Here is a 19,671-nt window from a genome sequence, read left to right as displayed (position 1 = left end):
TGAATTCCTACTTTATTAAAGGTTATGGAAATTCATTTGAAAGTGAATTTTTAGCACTTGGAACACAATTTTCAAAAAAAGCCATATTAATAGGTAAACAAATCAGAAAGACTATTCAATATACTAGGAATACTGCATATTTACAATAAAAATAATGAAACAGAAGTATTAAATTCATTCTATTAGAAATCAATGAAAAAAGTACATAACTTTAGCAAGCTTGCTTCCTTGATTTTATTAATATTGATAACTAAAAAATTAAAGATAGTTTGAGAATCTCTATCTACTGAGACAATTCTGACTAGACATCAAGACAATGGTACCCTTGTACATCTATGTTTGGTAAAGATCTCTTGAAATATGGGGGCAGTTCCAGAGTAATGGCTAGCAAAGGAAACAGAAAAAATAATGGGAGTGGACTTGAACCATGGCATATACAACTATGATTGGAAAAGAGCCATAGGACAGGAATGAGTCTGATTATTAGCCATTCCACGCATCAAGTGACAGGACTGGCTTGGGACAAACACAACTGCTATTCCTCCCTATCCAAAGTAGCTGGGGCTGGTCACTGGCTTCAGCATCTATGGGAAAAGCTTCAGGCAATGTGCCATCACAAATCTGAAAATAGGGGATATTCACAAATCAACTGGAAAAGTTTTAGAAACTGATTTTTACTAAGCTTCCAGAGCTCACCATACTACAGACTGGCTCAATCATTATTCACTTGTTTTTAGTCTGAGTTATATCATTAATCTGATTACTTAATTTGTCTTCCAAAGTGAGCCTGTTGAAATTAGAGAAATTATTAAAGTTATTTCATTAAACTGAAAAGTAGTTAGGGCAAAATGAATCTCACCTAGTAACCTCAATATTTACATCTTTTTCTCCTTTACTCTCATCAGTTTTCTGTCCTAATGTCATTTTATCAGAGAAACTCTCTCTGATCATCCTGTCTAAAGCAGCAGCTCAACACACTGTCCACATTCCTCTAGCAAGATGCTTTGCTAAATCTTTACCTGTTTGTTTATTAAGTGAAATTCCACACTAGAATGTAAGATAATGAAGTCAGGGCTTTGCTTTCAACTTTGGATCCTCAGGTCTTAGAACAGTGCCTAGTATGTTACACTCAAATAATTGTTGAATGCATGATGCATTGTAGAGAAAACAGTTCCTGATAGAGACTATGTGTAATATATTTACATAGAACCTCCTCACTCCTGTGTGCCACTCCAAAATCATAGTTGTGATTTTTCTTCACATAAATCTGGATGGATTATTTTCACATGTGGAAATGGTTGCTACCCATCTGTCTGAAATGGGTGGCTAGAAAGTGTCAGTTCTTTCATTCAACTTTGATGTAACATTAACTGAGGTTATGAAACCTTCCAGAGTTTTCTGATTTTTGAGTATATAGCATTTACTTTGTGAAGCTACATAAAACATAAGCTATGTACTGATCTTAAGAGAGTAAAAAATATCTACATTATTTGAGCTACATTACTATATGAAGTAGTACATTATTTGAGCTACATTACTATATGAAGGACACTGATTAGATATTTACTTATTTTTTCTTTCATATATAAATTACACATGACTTACATTACTTATCAACATAATATAATTATCTTTTTTATTGCACAAAAGTTTTTAGTCCTTGAGAATTCTACAGAACTAAGGCTCATGTTTTCTAGCATTTATGTTTATAATATTGGATATTATATTCAAATAGGGTTATCCTGAACCGGAGTATTCAACCACTTAGCTTTTAATCATTCATTTTAGCCACTTTTTCTTTCTTGTTTTGCAAATAAAATTACATAAGACAAAGTGGTAGTAGAATATTTCTGGCATTAACTTGGCAGAATCACAGAGAAAAAATATGGAATAAATTATTACGTAAAATAAGATTCCTTAACATGTAATGCCTGAGATAAGTTTTCATTTGGTTTTATCTTCTAAAAATCAAATAGGTGTTAATTTGCCATGGGCAATGTGATACAAGACAAAACTTTTCATTCAATATAATAATCCACTTGGTAATTATTCAGTATCCATGTCTATAACATAAATAAAAAGAAAAAAAACTAATTAATGAAGGATATAACCAAGAACACATCAGTTGGTTTTCTCACATTTCCCAAGTCAGTTTATGTGGTAATTATACCACTAAAATGAATTTGGGGACTTAAGAACTGGATTGACTTTACATGTCACAGTATATAAATTAGATAAAAGTCTATATTTTCCCTAACTTAATCCTGCTTACAACAGCAAATTGAAGACTATTATCTTGGAATTTTGTATCCCATCAATTCAACATAAAAATATGTGTCCATTTAAAATGCACACATATATAATACATGTATAATATTTAAAGTGAAATTTCATATGAAAAAGATTAAAAATTATTCATTCAAAAACAGTCTCACCAATAACACCCCACTTCTGATATTATAAAAAAGAGCAATTATTAGTTCAGTGCAAAAAGTAGGAAAATGCATAATTATACTCTGAAAAGTTACACAATGTGTAACTAAAGAGAGGCAATTCATTTTTCATTTGTTTTTCTCAATAACAAAAATTTTGATGTTTTAAATTTGTAGAGCTAAATACTCTAATTCTATTCATTCCAAGTAAAATCGAGGTCTTTTAAGATAGTTTGTGACCTTAGGTATGCAACCATAGATAAGCTTCAAGACCTTTCTTCAAAATATGCTATAGCATATAATACTATAACATAAGTTAGATGTTATATCATTTAACAACCGCTGAAATATTTACTTACTTTTTAAGGTGCTATTTTCCTCATAAAGTATCTATAACAGTGGTTCTCAAAGTGTTATCCAAGTATTTCTGGTTGTCCTCAAAAGAATTTCAGGGGGTCTGCAAGACTGAACTATTTTCACTGTAATATTAAAACTTTATATCTTTCTCATTCTCATATCTCATGAATGTACAGTCAAATTTTTTAAAGGTTACAGGATGCACAATAATATTGTAAGATAAAAAGTGTCTGTGTTTGGAATTCCTGCATAAGTCAGTAGTGAGAAATAATGAGAAATAACTAGAAGTGTGTATTAAAAAAAAAGTCCAATTTCCTACCCAATATTCTTTTGGAAAAGATAAACACACATAAAAGTGTATATTATTATCTCAGCTGACCCTTTCCTTTAGGCATACTATTGAGGATACAAGGAAGGAAAACTCAGGATATACTTAAGGCAGTATCAAAAGCAGCAAAATTAAATCTCTGATACATTTTTTTAAGTTGTGAAACTAAGGGTTTTCTCAATTTCTCAGATATTCCCTCCAGTTTGTGTGTGTGTGTGTGTGTGCTGAGTTGTGTCTGGCTCTTTGCAACCGCATGGACTGTAGCCTTTCAGGCTCCTCTGTCCATGGGATCAGGCAAGAATACTGGAGCGGGTTGCCATTTCCTTCTCTAGGGGTTCTTCCTGACCCAGGGATCGAACTTGCATCTCCTGCATTTCCTGCATTGACAGGCATATTCTTTACCACTGAGCCACTGGGGAAGCCTCAGTTTAAGAATCTTTAAATATAGAATTAGTGGATATAATTTCTATTTCTCTTCTGCTCTGTCAACCACATAGATGTTTTAAAAATGAGATGTCTAAAAAAATCTAATGTCTCAAAGATTTCTTAGTGCAATTACAATCTCTACCTAAGGGCAATAATTTTCAGAGAAGCAGTCGAAAGGTTTACTGCACTGAGGCACTGAATGCTAATTCCTGAAATGTGTTAAGTGTGACTAAAGTAACGTGACTGGTAAAAAAGATTAACAAGAATGTGTTTATCCAAAAAGAATGCCTCGGCACACTATTTTAAACGGTGAACTTGTTTTTCTGAAATAACCATAATCATAGCATGCTAAATCTAATAAATATGGCAGACGTCTAAGCTGAATAACACTATTTTTGGTTAGGAAAAAAGTAGACTTTACAACAGAGTACTATTTTCCTTATTTATTAACTATTAGCTTACTGAAACCACAGATTTTATCTTAGTCAAGTCTGCTTCCCAAAATACTATATGCTTAAAGAATTTTGAGTAATAGTACAATTTACACTCTAGTTATAAAGATAATTTCAAAGGAGAAAATCCTCAAACATTTTGGGCAATAGCAGTCTTCCTGCAGTAAGTACCCACTCCTAAAAAGACAGCTTAGTATGACAACACTCATTTACTTGCTTCAGTGTATTTGTTTAAAAAACAATATGGCAGTCCTATTACTTTATAATCATACTTCATATTTTACATAAATTATAAAATTATTTTACTGAACAAGGCTTATTATGGGAAATTAAATCAAAGATGTCTAAATGATTCCAGAAATGCAGACGCAAATTACAGCTTCTCAGAGGGAAGTCAGAACCACCACAGATATTTTTGAGGAGTTCAAGAAAATACAAGGATGAACACTGAAGAACTCTAAGTAGCTATTTATTGGTAGTGAATTGAGCTCATTTGGATGATGTGATTTTGAAGAATCGTCTGGGCATGAAGCATCAATGCAAAGATCCTGCTGCATTTTTATTTCACAAATACTAGGGAGGAACTTTGACACAGCAACACTGTCCTTTTACTAAGTTTGAAGAAGTGATCTTGAGGACCCCTTGGTTCTGAAAAAGTAACAATCAGTAGAAATAAAGCTCTGAAAGTTGACAAGATATAGTCTGCAGAGAGCAGATGATTTAGATTTGAATGAATCTTTCAAGTTTCTATGAGAGAAATTGTTTCCTGGAGTATTCTGGTGCAAGATTTCAGAACCAACTACCCCAAAATATTTCGCTTTGGAATGTGAATGTTTTTGAGCCAAAGGCAATAAGACCTTCCCAGTTCAAGAGAATCTTCTGTCTCTCACCTGAGTGAGTGAGTGAAAGTCACTCAGTTGTATCTGACTCTGTGACCCCATGGACTATACAATCCATGGAATTCTCCAGGCCAGAATACTGGAGTGGGTAACCCTTCCCTTCTCCAGTGGATCTTCCCAACTCAGGGATCGAACCCAGGTCTCCCACATTGCAGGTGGATTCTTTATCAGTTGAGCCACCAGGGAAACCCCTTAGCTACCCAAAAGAATTTATATCAGGGGGAGAGTCCTTTCTTTGAACAAGATTTGTTAGCAGAGATAAATTTTATCTGCACGGCCCATATGTATGGTAGAGCAAACATCTAGTTGCCCAGCATCTAGTCTTCTTAACTTTGTGAATTACTGTTCTTTTTTTGAAGTTCCAGGCTCTCCTTGGATCAAGGAGGCATATATACCTCATTTTACCTTTCTGTCTTTGACTCTCTCATATATGTGGGATTCCCATGCATATGAAATTAAATTTGTTATTCTCCTGTTAATCTATCTCATGTTGATTTGATTATTAGACCAGCTAAAAGAAGCTTTGCAATGGCAACCCACTCCAGTACTCTTGCCTGGAAAATCCCCATGGATGGAGGAGCCTGGTAGGCTGCAGTTCATGGGGTTGCGAAGAGTAGGGCACGACTGAGCGACTTTACTTTCACTTTTCACTTTCATGCATTGGAGAAGGAAATGGCAACCCACTCCAGTATTCTTGCCTGAAGAATCCCAGGGACAGAGGAGCCTAGTGGGCTGCCATCTATGGGGTTGCACAGAGTTGGACACGACTGAAGTGAGTTAGCAGCAGCAGTAGCAAAAGAAGCTTTGAAGGGTAAGAAAAATTCTTTCTCCCTAACACTGGAAATCAAGACTAGTATTGAGAATAAGAGTGCTCTCATTTAAAAATGGGATATGGAATACAGTTTAGAACCTAAATGAATTACCAGAAAATAGAACATCTGACATAAAGGCTTTTATTCACAAATAGCTTTTATTAGAACTGGAAAAATGTTTTGGATAAGGAGATTTTTGTAACACAGATAATGCCCGCAAGAATGATACTTTTCATGCAGTGTGTTAAAAGCTCATAAAATATCACAAGATTATGAGGGGTATCTGTAGAAGGCACGTTTATTGTTGTCGTTTAGTCGCTAAGTCATATCTGACTCTTTTGCCACTCCATAGTCTTTAGCCCACCAGGGCTAAATCTCTGTCCGTGAGATTTCCCAGACAAGGACACTAGAGTGGGTTGCCATTTCCTTCTCCAGGGGGCCTTCCTGGCCCAGGGATTGAACCCACATCTCTTACATTGGCAAGTGGATTCTTTACCACTAAGCTGTCAGGGATGCCCAGAATGCAGAGTAGTAGCAAGTAAAATAAAAACCATTGTCCTCTGGATAGCAAATATATTATTGTCTGCTGCATATGTTGTCCCCTGTAATAATAATTTAGTCACAAAAATGCTTTGCTGCAGCATGTTGGCTAATTAATTTTTCTGGTCAAAGAAGGAGCACTAAAAGACACTATCAAGATACTTACACCCCCAAAATGTGTAATTTTTTCACATTTTCAGAGCTGTGTAGAAGTCACTGGTCTAAACCCAATCAACTAGCTGCAAGATATAAAAATTTCTTACATTTCTCTTGTTCTTAATCTAATGAAGTAAGAACAGCAACATTTTTATGCAGAACACAGTTTCTAAAAACACAGATTCATGAACAAAGGTAATCTACTAAGAGCATAACTTAACATGGGAATTACAAACAAGGGTGAAAGCCATTAGGAGAGTTCTAACTTCTAAGTCAGCACATCTAGGAACATAGCTGGGGCTCTCAGCTTCTTTCTGTGGTTCTATCACTGTAGTTTTACTTGTAGATGAAATTCAATCTTGCATATTGAACTCTTTCTTAGAGTGACATATAGTTGCCAACTGACATCCTTAGAAGTTAATTGCTATTGAGATTCATGACACATGAAAAGAATGAGAATTTTTCCTTTGTTTGTTTAATCAGGGATAAACCTCTAGAATTAAGAAGAAACCAGCAGAAGTTGACCGTCTTTTTTAAAAAAAAAACCTCTCATTCTCATGGCTAATGAAGATTTTGGTACAGTAATTGCCTAACTGCTTTTCATGTAGCTTGTTATCACTTTTTATTTTCATATATAAAGGCAACCACGGTGAAAAGATGAGTAAATAAGATTTAGATGCATGAGAATCTTGCTGCCTTTTTGTGGAAAATCATTAAACCAACATGACATTTCAGAATTAATATCATTACTCACATAATGGACAGTGACCATCTATTTTCCCAGAATAAGTAACAATATTTTATTTTTAAAAGATAAATCTCATTTGGGGGACGATACAGTTGACAAAGGGATTCCCCTGTGACTCAGTGGTAAAGAATTTGCCTGCAATGCAGGAGATGCAGCAGACGTGGGTTCCATCCCTGGGTTGGGAAGATCCCCTGGAGCAGGGCATGGCAACCCACTTCAGTATTCTTCCCTGGAGGATCCCAGGGACAGAGGAGCCTGGCTGGCTACAGTCCATGGGTTTGCAAAGAGTCTAACACTACTGAAATGACTGAACAGGTATGCATGCATACATAGTTGACAAAGCATTTTGGGATGTGACTTCTATTTATTTGTTAGTCAACATAATGCAAGTTGTTAAATATAAAAGAATAAAAAAAGAAAACAAGTTACTCACTCTTGTTGTGTAAGCAGCTTCTGGGTCATCTTCTAGAACCCGTGAAAGTCCAAAATCAGAAACCTTACACACCAAATTACTGTTGATCAAGATGTTGCGAGCAGCAAGGTCTCGGTGAACATAGCCCATGTCTGAGAGATACTTCATGCCAGATGCTATGCCTCGAAGCATCCCTACCAGCTGGATAACTGTAAACTGGGCATCATGTTTCTGAGAAATAGTTCAAATGTACAGTTAAGACGTGTTGCTATTTTCTAAGACATATCTTGATTACATTTTCATATACTGAATTATAGACATGACTGAGCGACTTCCCTTTCACTTTTCACTTTCATGCATTGGAGAAGGAAATGGCAACCCATTCCAGTGTTCTTGCCTGGAGAATCCCATGGACGGGGGAGCCTGGTGGGCTGCTGTCTATGGGGTCACACAGAGTTGGACACGACTGAAGTGACTCAGCAGCAGCAGCATGCGTCCTGGTTTTAAGTACACAAGCCTAAGTACACAAGTACACTCTTGCTTTACAAGAGTAAAGCAAAACAGTATAGTAGCTACAATACTTTGTAGCAAGAAGTTGCCTAATATTCTTTAACTTAAGGTTCAAAACCAGAACTTTGCTGGTCTTTTGAGGAGACAAAGTCCTCAGAAACTTTAAGGTCAAGAATAACAAAATAAAATGGATCGTCTGGCTGTTTCTCGTGTTTATTGGCTTAATTGAATGTTTATTCTTCCTTTTTATTTTCATGTGTTTTATTAATTACTTCAAATAAGGTAACATTAAATCCTTCATTATAAAAAATAGTTGAAAATTAGTCAAAAATATTTACTGAGTATGTGTTTTTCTACCCAACCTCAAGGTTTAGGTCATAAAATTGAAAGCAATAGGAGATAAATTCAGAGTACTAGATTTAGAAAAGTTTCCAATCTGTCTGGATTAAAATAGAAATATACAGTTTATACAATAGATAGATGATAGCTAGATAGATGTATGCATATATACATAGATATATAAAAATTTAATGTCTAGTAATATTTAAACAAACAATAATTTAAAAGGTATACTTATTATACTTTAAAAGAATACTTATTAAATCTTTTAATTACCTGAGTTGTAAAATGTTTGTTTTTGAAATATGTCTGTGAAAATAATTGCTACTAAAATCTTTATTTGCCTCACAAGTATTAAAATAAAGAATATAATTTCTCATTCATACACAAATTAGAATTTTCTCCATGATTATGAATTATAGTATATGTTTTATCTACCTACCTATCTATCTATCTATCCTTATCTACATAGTGCTGAAAGAACCCTGAGAATAGGGTCTATGTCTTGATTTTTAATCTTTTTTATCCTGGTAGTGACTGATGATTGACAGTGTCTTGTATTCCACATAACTTCTGAATTTCTTTGAATATAATATGGTTGAAATTATTAGAACAATTTTTATAAATGTAAACAGCTGAAATTTATATGTAATTATGTTATACATGTATATATGTATGTATATAAGTTATGATAAGGAATGATCACTCTGGATTGAGAATCCTTAGGCATTATATCACATGCTTAGGTTCTGAGAGGACAGTACTATGTAAGAGAGAGAAGGTCTTTTGTCTTATAGTAGATGGAGGTTGCTTTAAATAAAGAAACGTGTGTTTCTGTCTTATACCAATTTTATTTATGTCTCACTTTAGAACCTTTAAATTTTTGTTTTAACTAATGTGAATCTTGTCTGAATAAAAAAAAACTGGAGAAAATTACACAAATTTATTTTAAAAATATAAACCATCAACATTTGGATGCTACAAGATAAAGATGTAATTTTACAAGCTTCCTTTTACTATTTAGTCCCAACAAAGTCAGTTTTCTTAAAACTTTATCTAACAGGCATCATAATAGAGGTTGCCACTCTCATTTTCAGCAATTTATTCCATATTTATATATGTTTGTAGTAGATAAAGATAAGGTGGAGATATGTAAATGTATGTAAAGTATATACTTACACGTAAGAAACTGTCCAAGGAACCATTCTCCATGTATTCTGTGACAATCATAACAGGTTTACCTAGGTTTAGATAAGTAATAAATGCATAAGCATCAGTAGAGTTCAATACCATGCAATGAACACACATAATACATTTTGATATACCTGATTAATTAAAAAACATAAATTTTTCTCTGTCCTCTAAAATTTGCAAAGTTGCAATTAAAAAGAAAACTAGTTTTCAGTAGAAAATGAAACAAAAAAATAGAGAAAGATTTGTTTCCAGAAAAAGGGCCTATAACCTAGATGATATGTAAATTAGCTTATTTGACATGGTTTTCCTTAAATCAAAAGGAAAAAGACTTCCCTGGTGGCTCAGACGGTAAAGCGTCTGCCTGCAATGTGGCAGACCCAGGTTCAATCCCTGGATCGGGAAGATCCCCTGGAGAAGGAAATAGCACCCCACTCTAGTACTCTTGCCTGGAAAATCCCATGGACAGAGGAGCCTGGTAGGCTACAGTCCATGGGGCCGCAAAGAGTCGGACATGACTGGGCGACTTCACTTTCACTTTCCTTAAATCAAATGATGACACTTTCTTTACTCTAATTGCATTTTATTTTAGCTGATATACAAAATCAAGTATTTCTGTCTTTAAGCCCAAGTAGAGCCCAAAATTCCACAATTATTTACACTTTGTACAGATATGTACAGAGCTATATACTAGGTGTTTTCTCTTGGGCTGGTTATTTAGAAGCAAGTAAATCAAAGTCCCTACATTCATGGATCCTACGTGTAAATTGGCAAAATAATTAAGACTAATAATTATAACCATTTTAATCCATATTCAATTAACACATTAACAGTTATAAAATCCACACTACCTTTAAAAGACAAATAAAATTAAAATTGCTGTTGGTAGTAACTTATAATAACCATTTTAGAAATATGGGTCTTAAACACCATTAAACATTTTAACAAGCATTTAAATATCTTTATACATACTTTATTTGTATAAAGTGCTAGTTTCACTATTTTATATATACTGACAGTAATTATCATCATTCTCACTTTTTACATGAAAAAAACCTGAAACATATAGAAGGTAATTAATCTAATGTCTCATAGCTAATAAGTTATAAAACCAGAAATTTCAACTTGAATATATTAATTATGTTGTTACTTCGGAAATGTACACTGAGGGAAACATTAAATACATGGAAAAGCACTAGACAAATGCACAGAAGTGCTAAGTATGCTGATACTTAGGTCTACAAATAGAATAAATCTTCAACTATAGGTAATAATTGAGGCAACTGTTGCGTGTCAGTTCTACGGATCATTCTGAATTAAAAGAATAACTGAAGACTACAGCACTTTAAAAAAAATTATTACAGTAAAATGTAACTCCAGTTTCAAAACCTACCCATATTACCACAGCATAATTCACTTCCTTTATGTTGCTTTCTTTATATACTGCTTTAAATATAAATCTTTCATGTTACAAAAAGAAAAAAAGAAAGAAAAACCCACTTATTTTCCAAGTCCAGAAGACCTGAGTTAAGTTTTGACTAAGCATGAGAGACCTTGAGCACAGAATATATTTTTTAACAAACATTCATGTCACATAATTGTAGAGCATGCATAATTTTTTTCATGTGTTCTTCTGCATCATGGTTTGTTTGCCATATTGATGTCAGAAAATAGCTGTCTTTCCTTGTTTTTCCTTTCATTAGTGAAACTCTTAATTCATACTGGTTGTGAAGTATGGCTTAGTACCAGGAAGATTACACTTACTACATTTAGTATGTGAATATATCCCAAGCTGTATGTCTTATTTATTTAGAGGTGAGGAAATTATTTAAATTCTGTAAAATTTGTTAAATTTTCATATATGTACAAATCAACTGACACAGTGATTTGTTGTCAATTAAGACCGATTTAGTCATGTATTTTGGGTAATATATCAGACACATTATACATCTCTTGGTGTACCACTGATATAAAGTTTTTTTAAGCTAAATATTAATAAAATTTTCCACACTTTCAAATACAAGAAACAACCTGATAATGCCTGAAAAGTTATTTTAGTCAAAACTGTGAGTCTCCAGTCTTGCTTCTTCAAAATTTTAACTAAACTTTGATTTAAGGAAGAAAGAGAAAATTCAACCGTTTCTTGGAAACTTCTCTGTCTCCTGAACTGGTAAATCAAATATCTAAGGACTGATTCCAGAGAACTAACATGAAGTGAAATAAATGAACAATCAAATGAATGAAACCCTGCACATGCATGTTTTCCCTACTTCACGGTAAGTTTCTATGTTTCTTCCTTAACAAATTCTTAGAAGAATAACATGCTCATGAAACTCAATGCAGCTCTTGAACATAGTCACAGATATATTGCTTCTTACAGTAAACTCTCAATTACAGTGGCCAGTTACTATGTTTGTGTATTCTCCAGACCTTTGCTTATCACTCTTTTCCTTCTGGCTCCCAGCCCTATGACCATTTCATTTCTTGTTAGCATGTCTGGTAAAATGTTTGGCAAGGGAAATAAAAGTAGCTGAAAAATCAAACCAGTCAATTAAGCCAAAGCCCCATGACCATTCAGAAATCAGATCAGGCTGCATTTAGCTCTGTAATTTAGGTATTTGTAAACACATCAGTTAAGTTGGGCAAGTCTGAAAATGTGCTTTGCATTAAGTTCAAAGATTCAGCAAACCCAAATGTACAGACAAAAAGTAAACAGAATCACAAATATTCTACCTTGGAAAGCAGTATCCTCACTTACTTTTCTTGTGATTTTGATTATGATAAACAGAGTAAAAGGAAAAGAAACGGCAATAGTGGTAAGGACTAGTTCTAACATGTGTTAAATGTAGTTGGAAATTATTTATAAAATACCAGCTCATCTGTATATTATTCAATGTATTTCTATCAAAGTTTGCACATTCTTTCATGTGTATCTTGATTTAGAAATGACATTACCAGTTTCTTCAAAAGCCGCTGTCATTAACTTCCCTCAGAGATCCTTAATAACATCTGGATACACATAAAAAAATCAATGAAATTATTGTTGTTTGGCTGAAATGAAACTCCATCAAGAATCAGCAAAATGAAACGTGCAGTGGAATTTTGCTTTTGTTCTTCAACTGACAAGAGTATAGATAAAATCATGATCTTTCATAATTAAAGGGTTAAGGGAAGCACAACAATGAGTTCATTTCCCCAGTGGCTCAGAGATATTACTAATCATTTTGTTTGCTGAGCAAAGAAATGTAATTCAAAATGTCTAAGCATTTCAAGTTCAGCACTATCTATTTCACCACCTTCTTAATCAAATATTCTACAAAAAGGCAGCAGGATAATGCGATAAACATAGAGCCAGACATAGACTTTTTATTGTAGTTATCAAATAAATGTGGTTTTAGACTAAAATAATTTCAATCAAACATAAAAAGCATGTATAAATGATTTACTTCTTACAAATTATTGAAATTTAATTCATTTCCATAGGAAATGCAATTAATTGCTATTAACAGTAATTGTGTCTTACATACTCTGTCTTGCTTTCAAGACTTATACATACTCCAACACATACATGTGATTCATAAAATCAAAGTCTGTGACCTTAGCAGTCAGTATTCAGTATTCACGTAATTAGAATCAGAGTGGAAGCAAAAGAGCATAAACAGGAGAAAGAAAATTGAAGAAAATTGACAAACTAGGCCTCAGCATTCTTAGAAAGGATGATTTGAACCACCTTTGATTAGAAAGAAAATGTTTTGGTTATAGATTTCCATATACTATAACTAACCAACTGATAGAAATAGTATAATGAACTGAATTAGAATATTTTTCTACAGGTTTACCATTAAATCATATAAACACACATGACAATCTTTTCCAAATTCCATTTTAATCAAGATATTATTTACATTAAGAATGATCTCTATTACATCCAACGGTCTATGAGTTAACCACTGCAGGGACCAACTCTATTTTGTCCATAGTCCTAAATAAGGGTTCCAGTTAGAACTGATCATACATACCAGATCTATTATTTCAGCTAAGGATAGTCTCTCTCTTCAAAATCAGGCTAAAGAGTACTTTCTCCAACTCTTCTTTAACCAGTTCTACTCTTTACACATCAAAAACTTTACATTCAGCTGATTAAAATTTTTAATGTATTTATGCTTAATGTGAAATGAAATTTAATACTTTTAAGAAAAAGACCTGTATACCTGTGGCGGATTCATTTTGATATTTGGCAAAACTAATACAATTATGTAAAGTTTAAAAATAAAATAAAATTAGAAAAAAAAAAAAAAGACCAATATTTCTACTCTCCCTTATTCCATTCAGAGCTGATTTGTCTAAGTGGAATAATGATTAATGAAAATAATAATTGGAATATTATCAGTTTGATTTTATAAGTACAGCTTAGTTTTTTTTTCCCCTTTTGAACTTTCTACATTTTACTTAATTTCAAAAATTAAGACATTATATCAAATGATAAACTGAAATGGTGATAGAGGACTTGTTCCTACTTTGAAAGAAATGCTTTCATGGTTTCATTGTGTTTGTAGGCTTGTTTTCTTTTGTTTTGGAGGGATTTATATACATTTATCAGGCATGAATATTTCTATGCATAATATGTTAAGAAAAAAATTTTAATTAAAGGGTTTATTTTTGTATCTATTGAGACTGGCTTTTTCTCTCTATTAATGTTGCATTCTTGAAATAAACTAACCTTGGGCAGGATAAGGTATCTTTATTTAATACATTGCTAGTTATGGTAGGAAGGAATTATGTCGAATGAATTGGAGAAGGAAATGGCAACCCACTCCAGTGTTCTTGCCTGGAGAATCCCAGGGACGGGGGAGCCTGGTGGGCTGCCGTCTATGGGGTCACACAGAGTCAGACATGACTGAAGCGACTTAGCAGCAGCAGCAGCAGTTATGGTTTCATAATTATCCCAGTGTTATTGAAGTTTTGTTCATGTGTTATACTAATCTCTTATTTTCTTTTCTGATAATATTCCTGTATGGTTTGCTATCAAGATATCACTAGCTTTATGTGTGGGGTTTTTTTTCCCCTTTCTGCAAGAATTTGTGTAAGACTAGAATTAGTCAGTTGTGAAACAGGTGTACAGTTATATTTCTTCTTCCTTTAGGAGAGATATTGCATATTTAAACTAGCACTCTGTAAGAGGCAACATGAGCACATTCAACTCATGCTCTAACAAATTTTGTAAACTAAATATAATCTTTCAAAAACATCAAAGCCTATCCTATCTAAATGATTGGGGGAAATACACAGCAATATATTATTTTATAATTGTGGCCAATTCAATAGAGAGATATGAGTGGACAATGTTGAGGAAATAAGGAACATTTTTAAACATGTAAAAATAAGATTCTCTGTGTTACTTATTTTTCTTCTAATATATTGAGTAAAGATTTTCCTAGCTTGGTTGATAATGGCCACTTAGAGATGTTTTCAACTCATATATCAAATTATAGTCACAAATGCATAACTTGCTTCATCAGTTTCTAAAGTTTATTGTAACAAATTGCTTTTACAAATTATTAATAAAATATATATAAAATATACATAGTCTATTAAAACTATGACATGTAGAGCAGTGTCCTTGAGCCAAATGCCAAAGAAGTTTTAGAGAGAGGCAAATAAGAAATAGAAATAATATGGCATAGTCACTAAAGATGACAAATAATTCTAATAATATGTCATTACCATATGTACAGAAAATGCAAGCAAATGATTGAGCTTTTGGTGTCCAGTGGACACCCACACCAATATAGAAGTCTTTTCAATATGAGGAATCCTCTTAATCTTCTGCCTATGACTTTCCTCAATAATACAATAGCTTAGGTTACAGCTAAGTTGCATTATTACTTTTTAAATTTTAGAAAATAATCCATCCCCAAATAACAACATAAAACACATCTCATCCGATATGCTGCTGCTGAAGTCACTGAAGGGACTTCACTTCAGTTGTGTCCAACTCTGTGGGACCCCGTAGACGGCAGCCCACCAGGCTCCCGCATCCCTGGGATTCTCCAGGCAAGAACACTGGAGTGGGTTGCCATTTCCTTCTCCAATTCATTCAACATAATTCCTTCTATTTCACTATGTGAAAAGTGGCCAATGGAAAGTCTTCTTGGATGCAGTCTGAACATCTTTTGAATAATGGTGTGACGGCAGAAATATCAAACATTTGCTAAAAACAAGTTCCATCATTTTGAACGTTGACTGAAATTGATAACACATGTTAGTATGAAGTTCTAAGCAGGACTGTGCCCCCAGCTTTCTGCTACTTTAAAGATCAGAGACTCTCTCACCTTCTCTTGTTTAAGATCATCAGGCTCAAAACCACACCATTAAAATTGTTTATAGCTCAGTTCAAATAAATGAAAATAAAATGATTGAATAAAGTGCTCTCTCTAACTTGAAAATGATACATTAGAATAGATTCAGTGTTTCAAAGCACATAACTAATAGTCATAATAAAAATTATCTTTGAGCAAAGAAAGGAATTGCCCTCAATAATTTTCTTCAATACTCCCAGATGAACTAGTAAAATCTTTTCAAACTCAACCAGAAGTGATCATTTAGATTTGCATAGTTGTATTCCACTTAACAATATATTCCTATGGAACCTTATTTGATCTTAAAAGGACCTGGAAATAGTAAAGCAGGACTGCTAATTCTGTGTTACAAGTGAACAGAGCGAGTCTGTTGGAGTGGTTCGATTTGTCAGATGTCTCACACATCAGGAGAGCTGAATCAGAGCTTGATCTCCGACTCCCTGATTCTTAATCCAGATACCAATATGCTTTCTTTTCTTCTTGAAACACAATTTGCTCACTAAATTATAAATTCTGTATTTCTAGTTGTACGTATGTTTCTGAGCTTTGCAAGTAGGTTGTTTTAGCAATTATATATTCTTGGGGAACAAAGAAAACGATAGGAGTGGATTAAACAATTTCTTTCAGTGACAAAACTGCCCTGTTATTTCTGTTTCCCCTCTGTTGTAATAGGGCACCAGACTTAGAGCTTTTAAATATGCCACTAAAGGAGTTCAAAATCTAATTCTAGGTTTGCAACTCTATTACGTTTGCACTATATGAGATGATTGGGATTTATATAGTTAGATTTGGCAGTCTCTTGCATGCATATTTGACCAAGGAGATATATCAAATTTAGAACTTTCACTCTAAGAATAAGGCAGTTGTAATTCATATTAGAATATTACAGACTCCTACTTGAATAAAATGTTTAATGTATAATACCTGCAATTTTTTAAGGTCAATTTTTAAATGCATTTTTTCTTGCATTTCAATCTTGGGTTTTTTTTATGGGTTTATTTGCCAGATGACTATAATTCATATTTGATTATTACATTTTTTATATAAGAAAATCTTCCACAATGATTATGGTTTAATTTTGCTTATCATTCAGTAAAGGAACTTGCAGAAAACAGCTAGCAAAACAAAACAGTATAATAATAACTCATTATACTGGAATGGCAACCCACTGCAGTACTCTTGTTTGGAAAATCCCATGGACGGAGGAGCCTGGTAGGCTACAGTCCATGGGGTCGCTAAGAGTCACACACAACTGAGGGACTTCACTTTCACTTTTCACTTTCCTGCATTGGAGAAGGAAATGGCAACCCACTCCAGTGTTCTTGCCTGGAGAATCCCAGGGATGGGGGAGCCTGGTGGGCTGCTGTCTATGGGGTCGCACAGAGTCAGACACGACTGAAGCGACTTAGCAGCAGTAGCAGCACACTGGAAACAAAAAAACTGAGAATTTTGAAAATTGAGAATGAAAAGAAAAATGTCTATATAAGTATGTAGTTTAATACCAGTGAGTTTCTCCTCACAATGGTCTCAAAATCTGAAGGACAACCACTTGGTGAGAATGATATGGAGGATTTAAAAGGTTAATCAACTATTAAAATGCTAGTGAGACATGATTATGTAATCCTAATATTAAGTAGGATATTCTACAGATATGGTATTGCCCTGAAGAAAAGAATACTCAATAGAGTTTTCCAATCCTTAGTACTACTAACAGTATTTTCATTACTAATTTTTAAAAATTAAAACAGGTGTTTTCATCAGAAAATGTTTTAGTGTTACAACTAAAGTAGCCTTGTTTTTATGAGTACAGAAGGAAAAATATGCTTCTAATAAGACAATGTGGGCTTATAGTTTATGACCAAGTTCTTCTACATTGTTAAGTTCTTAACCCTGCTTACTATATTAAAAAAACTCTAAGGAAATCAAGGTATATTTCAATTACACCATGCTCTTGTGAATAAAGAACTGCCTTTTTAGTCACACTAAAATGAGACTAGGTATTAGTGCCATTTGAAAAGCGCTCCATGTAATGTTAAAGAAAAATATCATCACGAAAATTGTAATGTGTGATGTCTGTTGGTAACCATAGAATATGTAAATACGGTGCCAATGAATAACCCCCTAAAGGATGCCAAATTCTCTGCCATATGCTGTCTTTCACTTTAAGAAGTTTGTTGCCAATTTAATTCATTCTTCATTTCGTGCTCCAAAAATCTGGAGAAAAAAATAAATTCCAGATCATTCTCAAGAGATTTTCTTTGGGATTGGAGCCAAAAATCACATATCTACCTCAAGGGATCCCTTTTGAGTTTGGCTGGAGAAGCTATCATGGAAATTAGTTCAGGTCTCCACCACAAGCTGTGAGCCAGAGCAGTCAAGAATCCATCTGGGACTGTAGATCAGAATTATTTGAAATCCATAGAGAACAGAGAAAAGGGCTTGGGTCTAATGTGATCCCAATCTTTACAGCTCAGAAGCATTCCCCAAACTCTCATAATTTTTCCAAAGCCAGGGGGGTAAAGATTTGGAAGCTTAAATGAAACTGGTGAACAATAATAGAAAAGGCAGCTATCTGGGAGTTCCCAGCAATTTCTGTCAAAACTGAGTCATTAGTTTTCCCTGCTACTCCACATAACATAAAGTTCCACACAATTCACTTAACTATTTTTTTAACCCACATGTCTTAATATAGTCCAAGGTTTAGCTCCTAAACTTTTTAAAGCTTTTTAAGATCTAGAATAGTACTTACTGTCAATATAATACTAGTTAAATATATTCGATCTCTTGTCTATGTGTTAATCCTAAACTGTTTTGTTTTTATTGTCAAGACTAACAGAGACTTATGAAAATAAGACCCCAAATCTTAAATTATTGGCTTTGGGTTTAAACAACCTCTGCTTAACATACACATAATCAGTTTTGTGACTTCACTTACTTTTAGTAACAACTCCCTCCAGTCGAATGATATTGGGATGGTCAAATTGTCCCATAATGCTTGCTTCGCCTAAGAAGTCTCTCCTCTGCTTTTCTGTGTAGCCCACTTTTAGGGTCTTGATGGCCACTGAAATCTCTTTTTTTGAAGGCAGTTTTAAACGGCCGCTGCACACCTCTCCAAATTCACCTGTTAGATTGCAGAAGAAAACAAGAAAAGGCAAGGAATGAAATTACAAAAATCATTACTAGAGAGCAGCTGTTTTCTCTCAACAATTCAATTCAAAATATTTACACCCTTTACCTGCAAGATGTACACTCATAGACCTCCAAATTATTTTGGAAGATGGTAATCTGAGACTCCCTAAAAACCCTAGTCCATCCACACCCTGGTGATAAGTGGACCTTGTGATAAGCTCCGTGTCTTCTGAAGTACTACATTGTGAACAATGAAATATGAAAGGGTAAGAAGGAAGTTGAAAGCTGTGTCTATTAGACTTTCACTCCTTATTCTCATAGCCTCAAAATAATCAACAGAGCAGCACCAATATAATGAGTTGAGCACTTGATTAAATTTGAGATGTGTCTCATCATTTTGTTTTCACCAAGAGGACCAATTTAACTGCATATTTCTGCTTTCTGAAAACAGGAGCAACATAGGATGATATGGTTGGACGGCATCACCAACTCTACGGACATGAGTTTGAGAAAACTCTGGGAGATAGTGAAGGACAGGGAAGCTGGCATACTGCATTCTGTGGTGTTGCAAAGAGTCAGAA

General features: G+C 33.9%; 1 protein-coding gene across 2 annotated transcripts in view; it reads right to left on the bottom strand.

Annotated features, from left to right (window-relative positions):
- Positions 1 to 19,671, bottom strand: part of EPHA3 (EPH receptor A3) — a 411,324-nt gene that overhangs the window by 35,520 nt on the left and 356,133 nt on the right. For both annotated transcript variants that reach the window (XM_005201183.5, NM_001206113.1), the window contains exons 11-13: positions 18,897 to 19,082; positions 9,591 to 9,652; positions 7,584 to 7,793 (exon numbers count right to left, since the gene is read on the bottom strand). In XM_005201183.5, coding sequence (XP_005201240.1) covers positions 7,584 to 7,793; positions 9,591 to 9,652; positions 18,897 to 19,082 — 458 coding nt within the window. The remainder of the gene's footprint in view (positions 1 to 7,583; positions 7,794 to 9,590; positions 9,653 to 18,896; positions 19,083 to 19,671) is intronic.

This window comes from Bos taurus, chromosome 1 (assembly GCF_002263795.3).
Source record: "Bos taurus isolate L1 Dominette 01449 registration number 42190680 breed Hereford chromosome 1, ARS-UCD2.0, whole genome shotgun sequence".
NCBI classification, from domain to species: domain Eukaryota; kingdom Metazoa; phylum Chordata; class Mammalia; order Artiodactyla; family Bovidae; genus Bos; species Bos taurus.
This window is presented reverse-complemented; position numbering and strand designations above follow the sequence as displayed.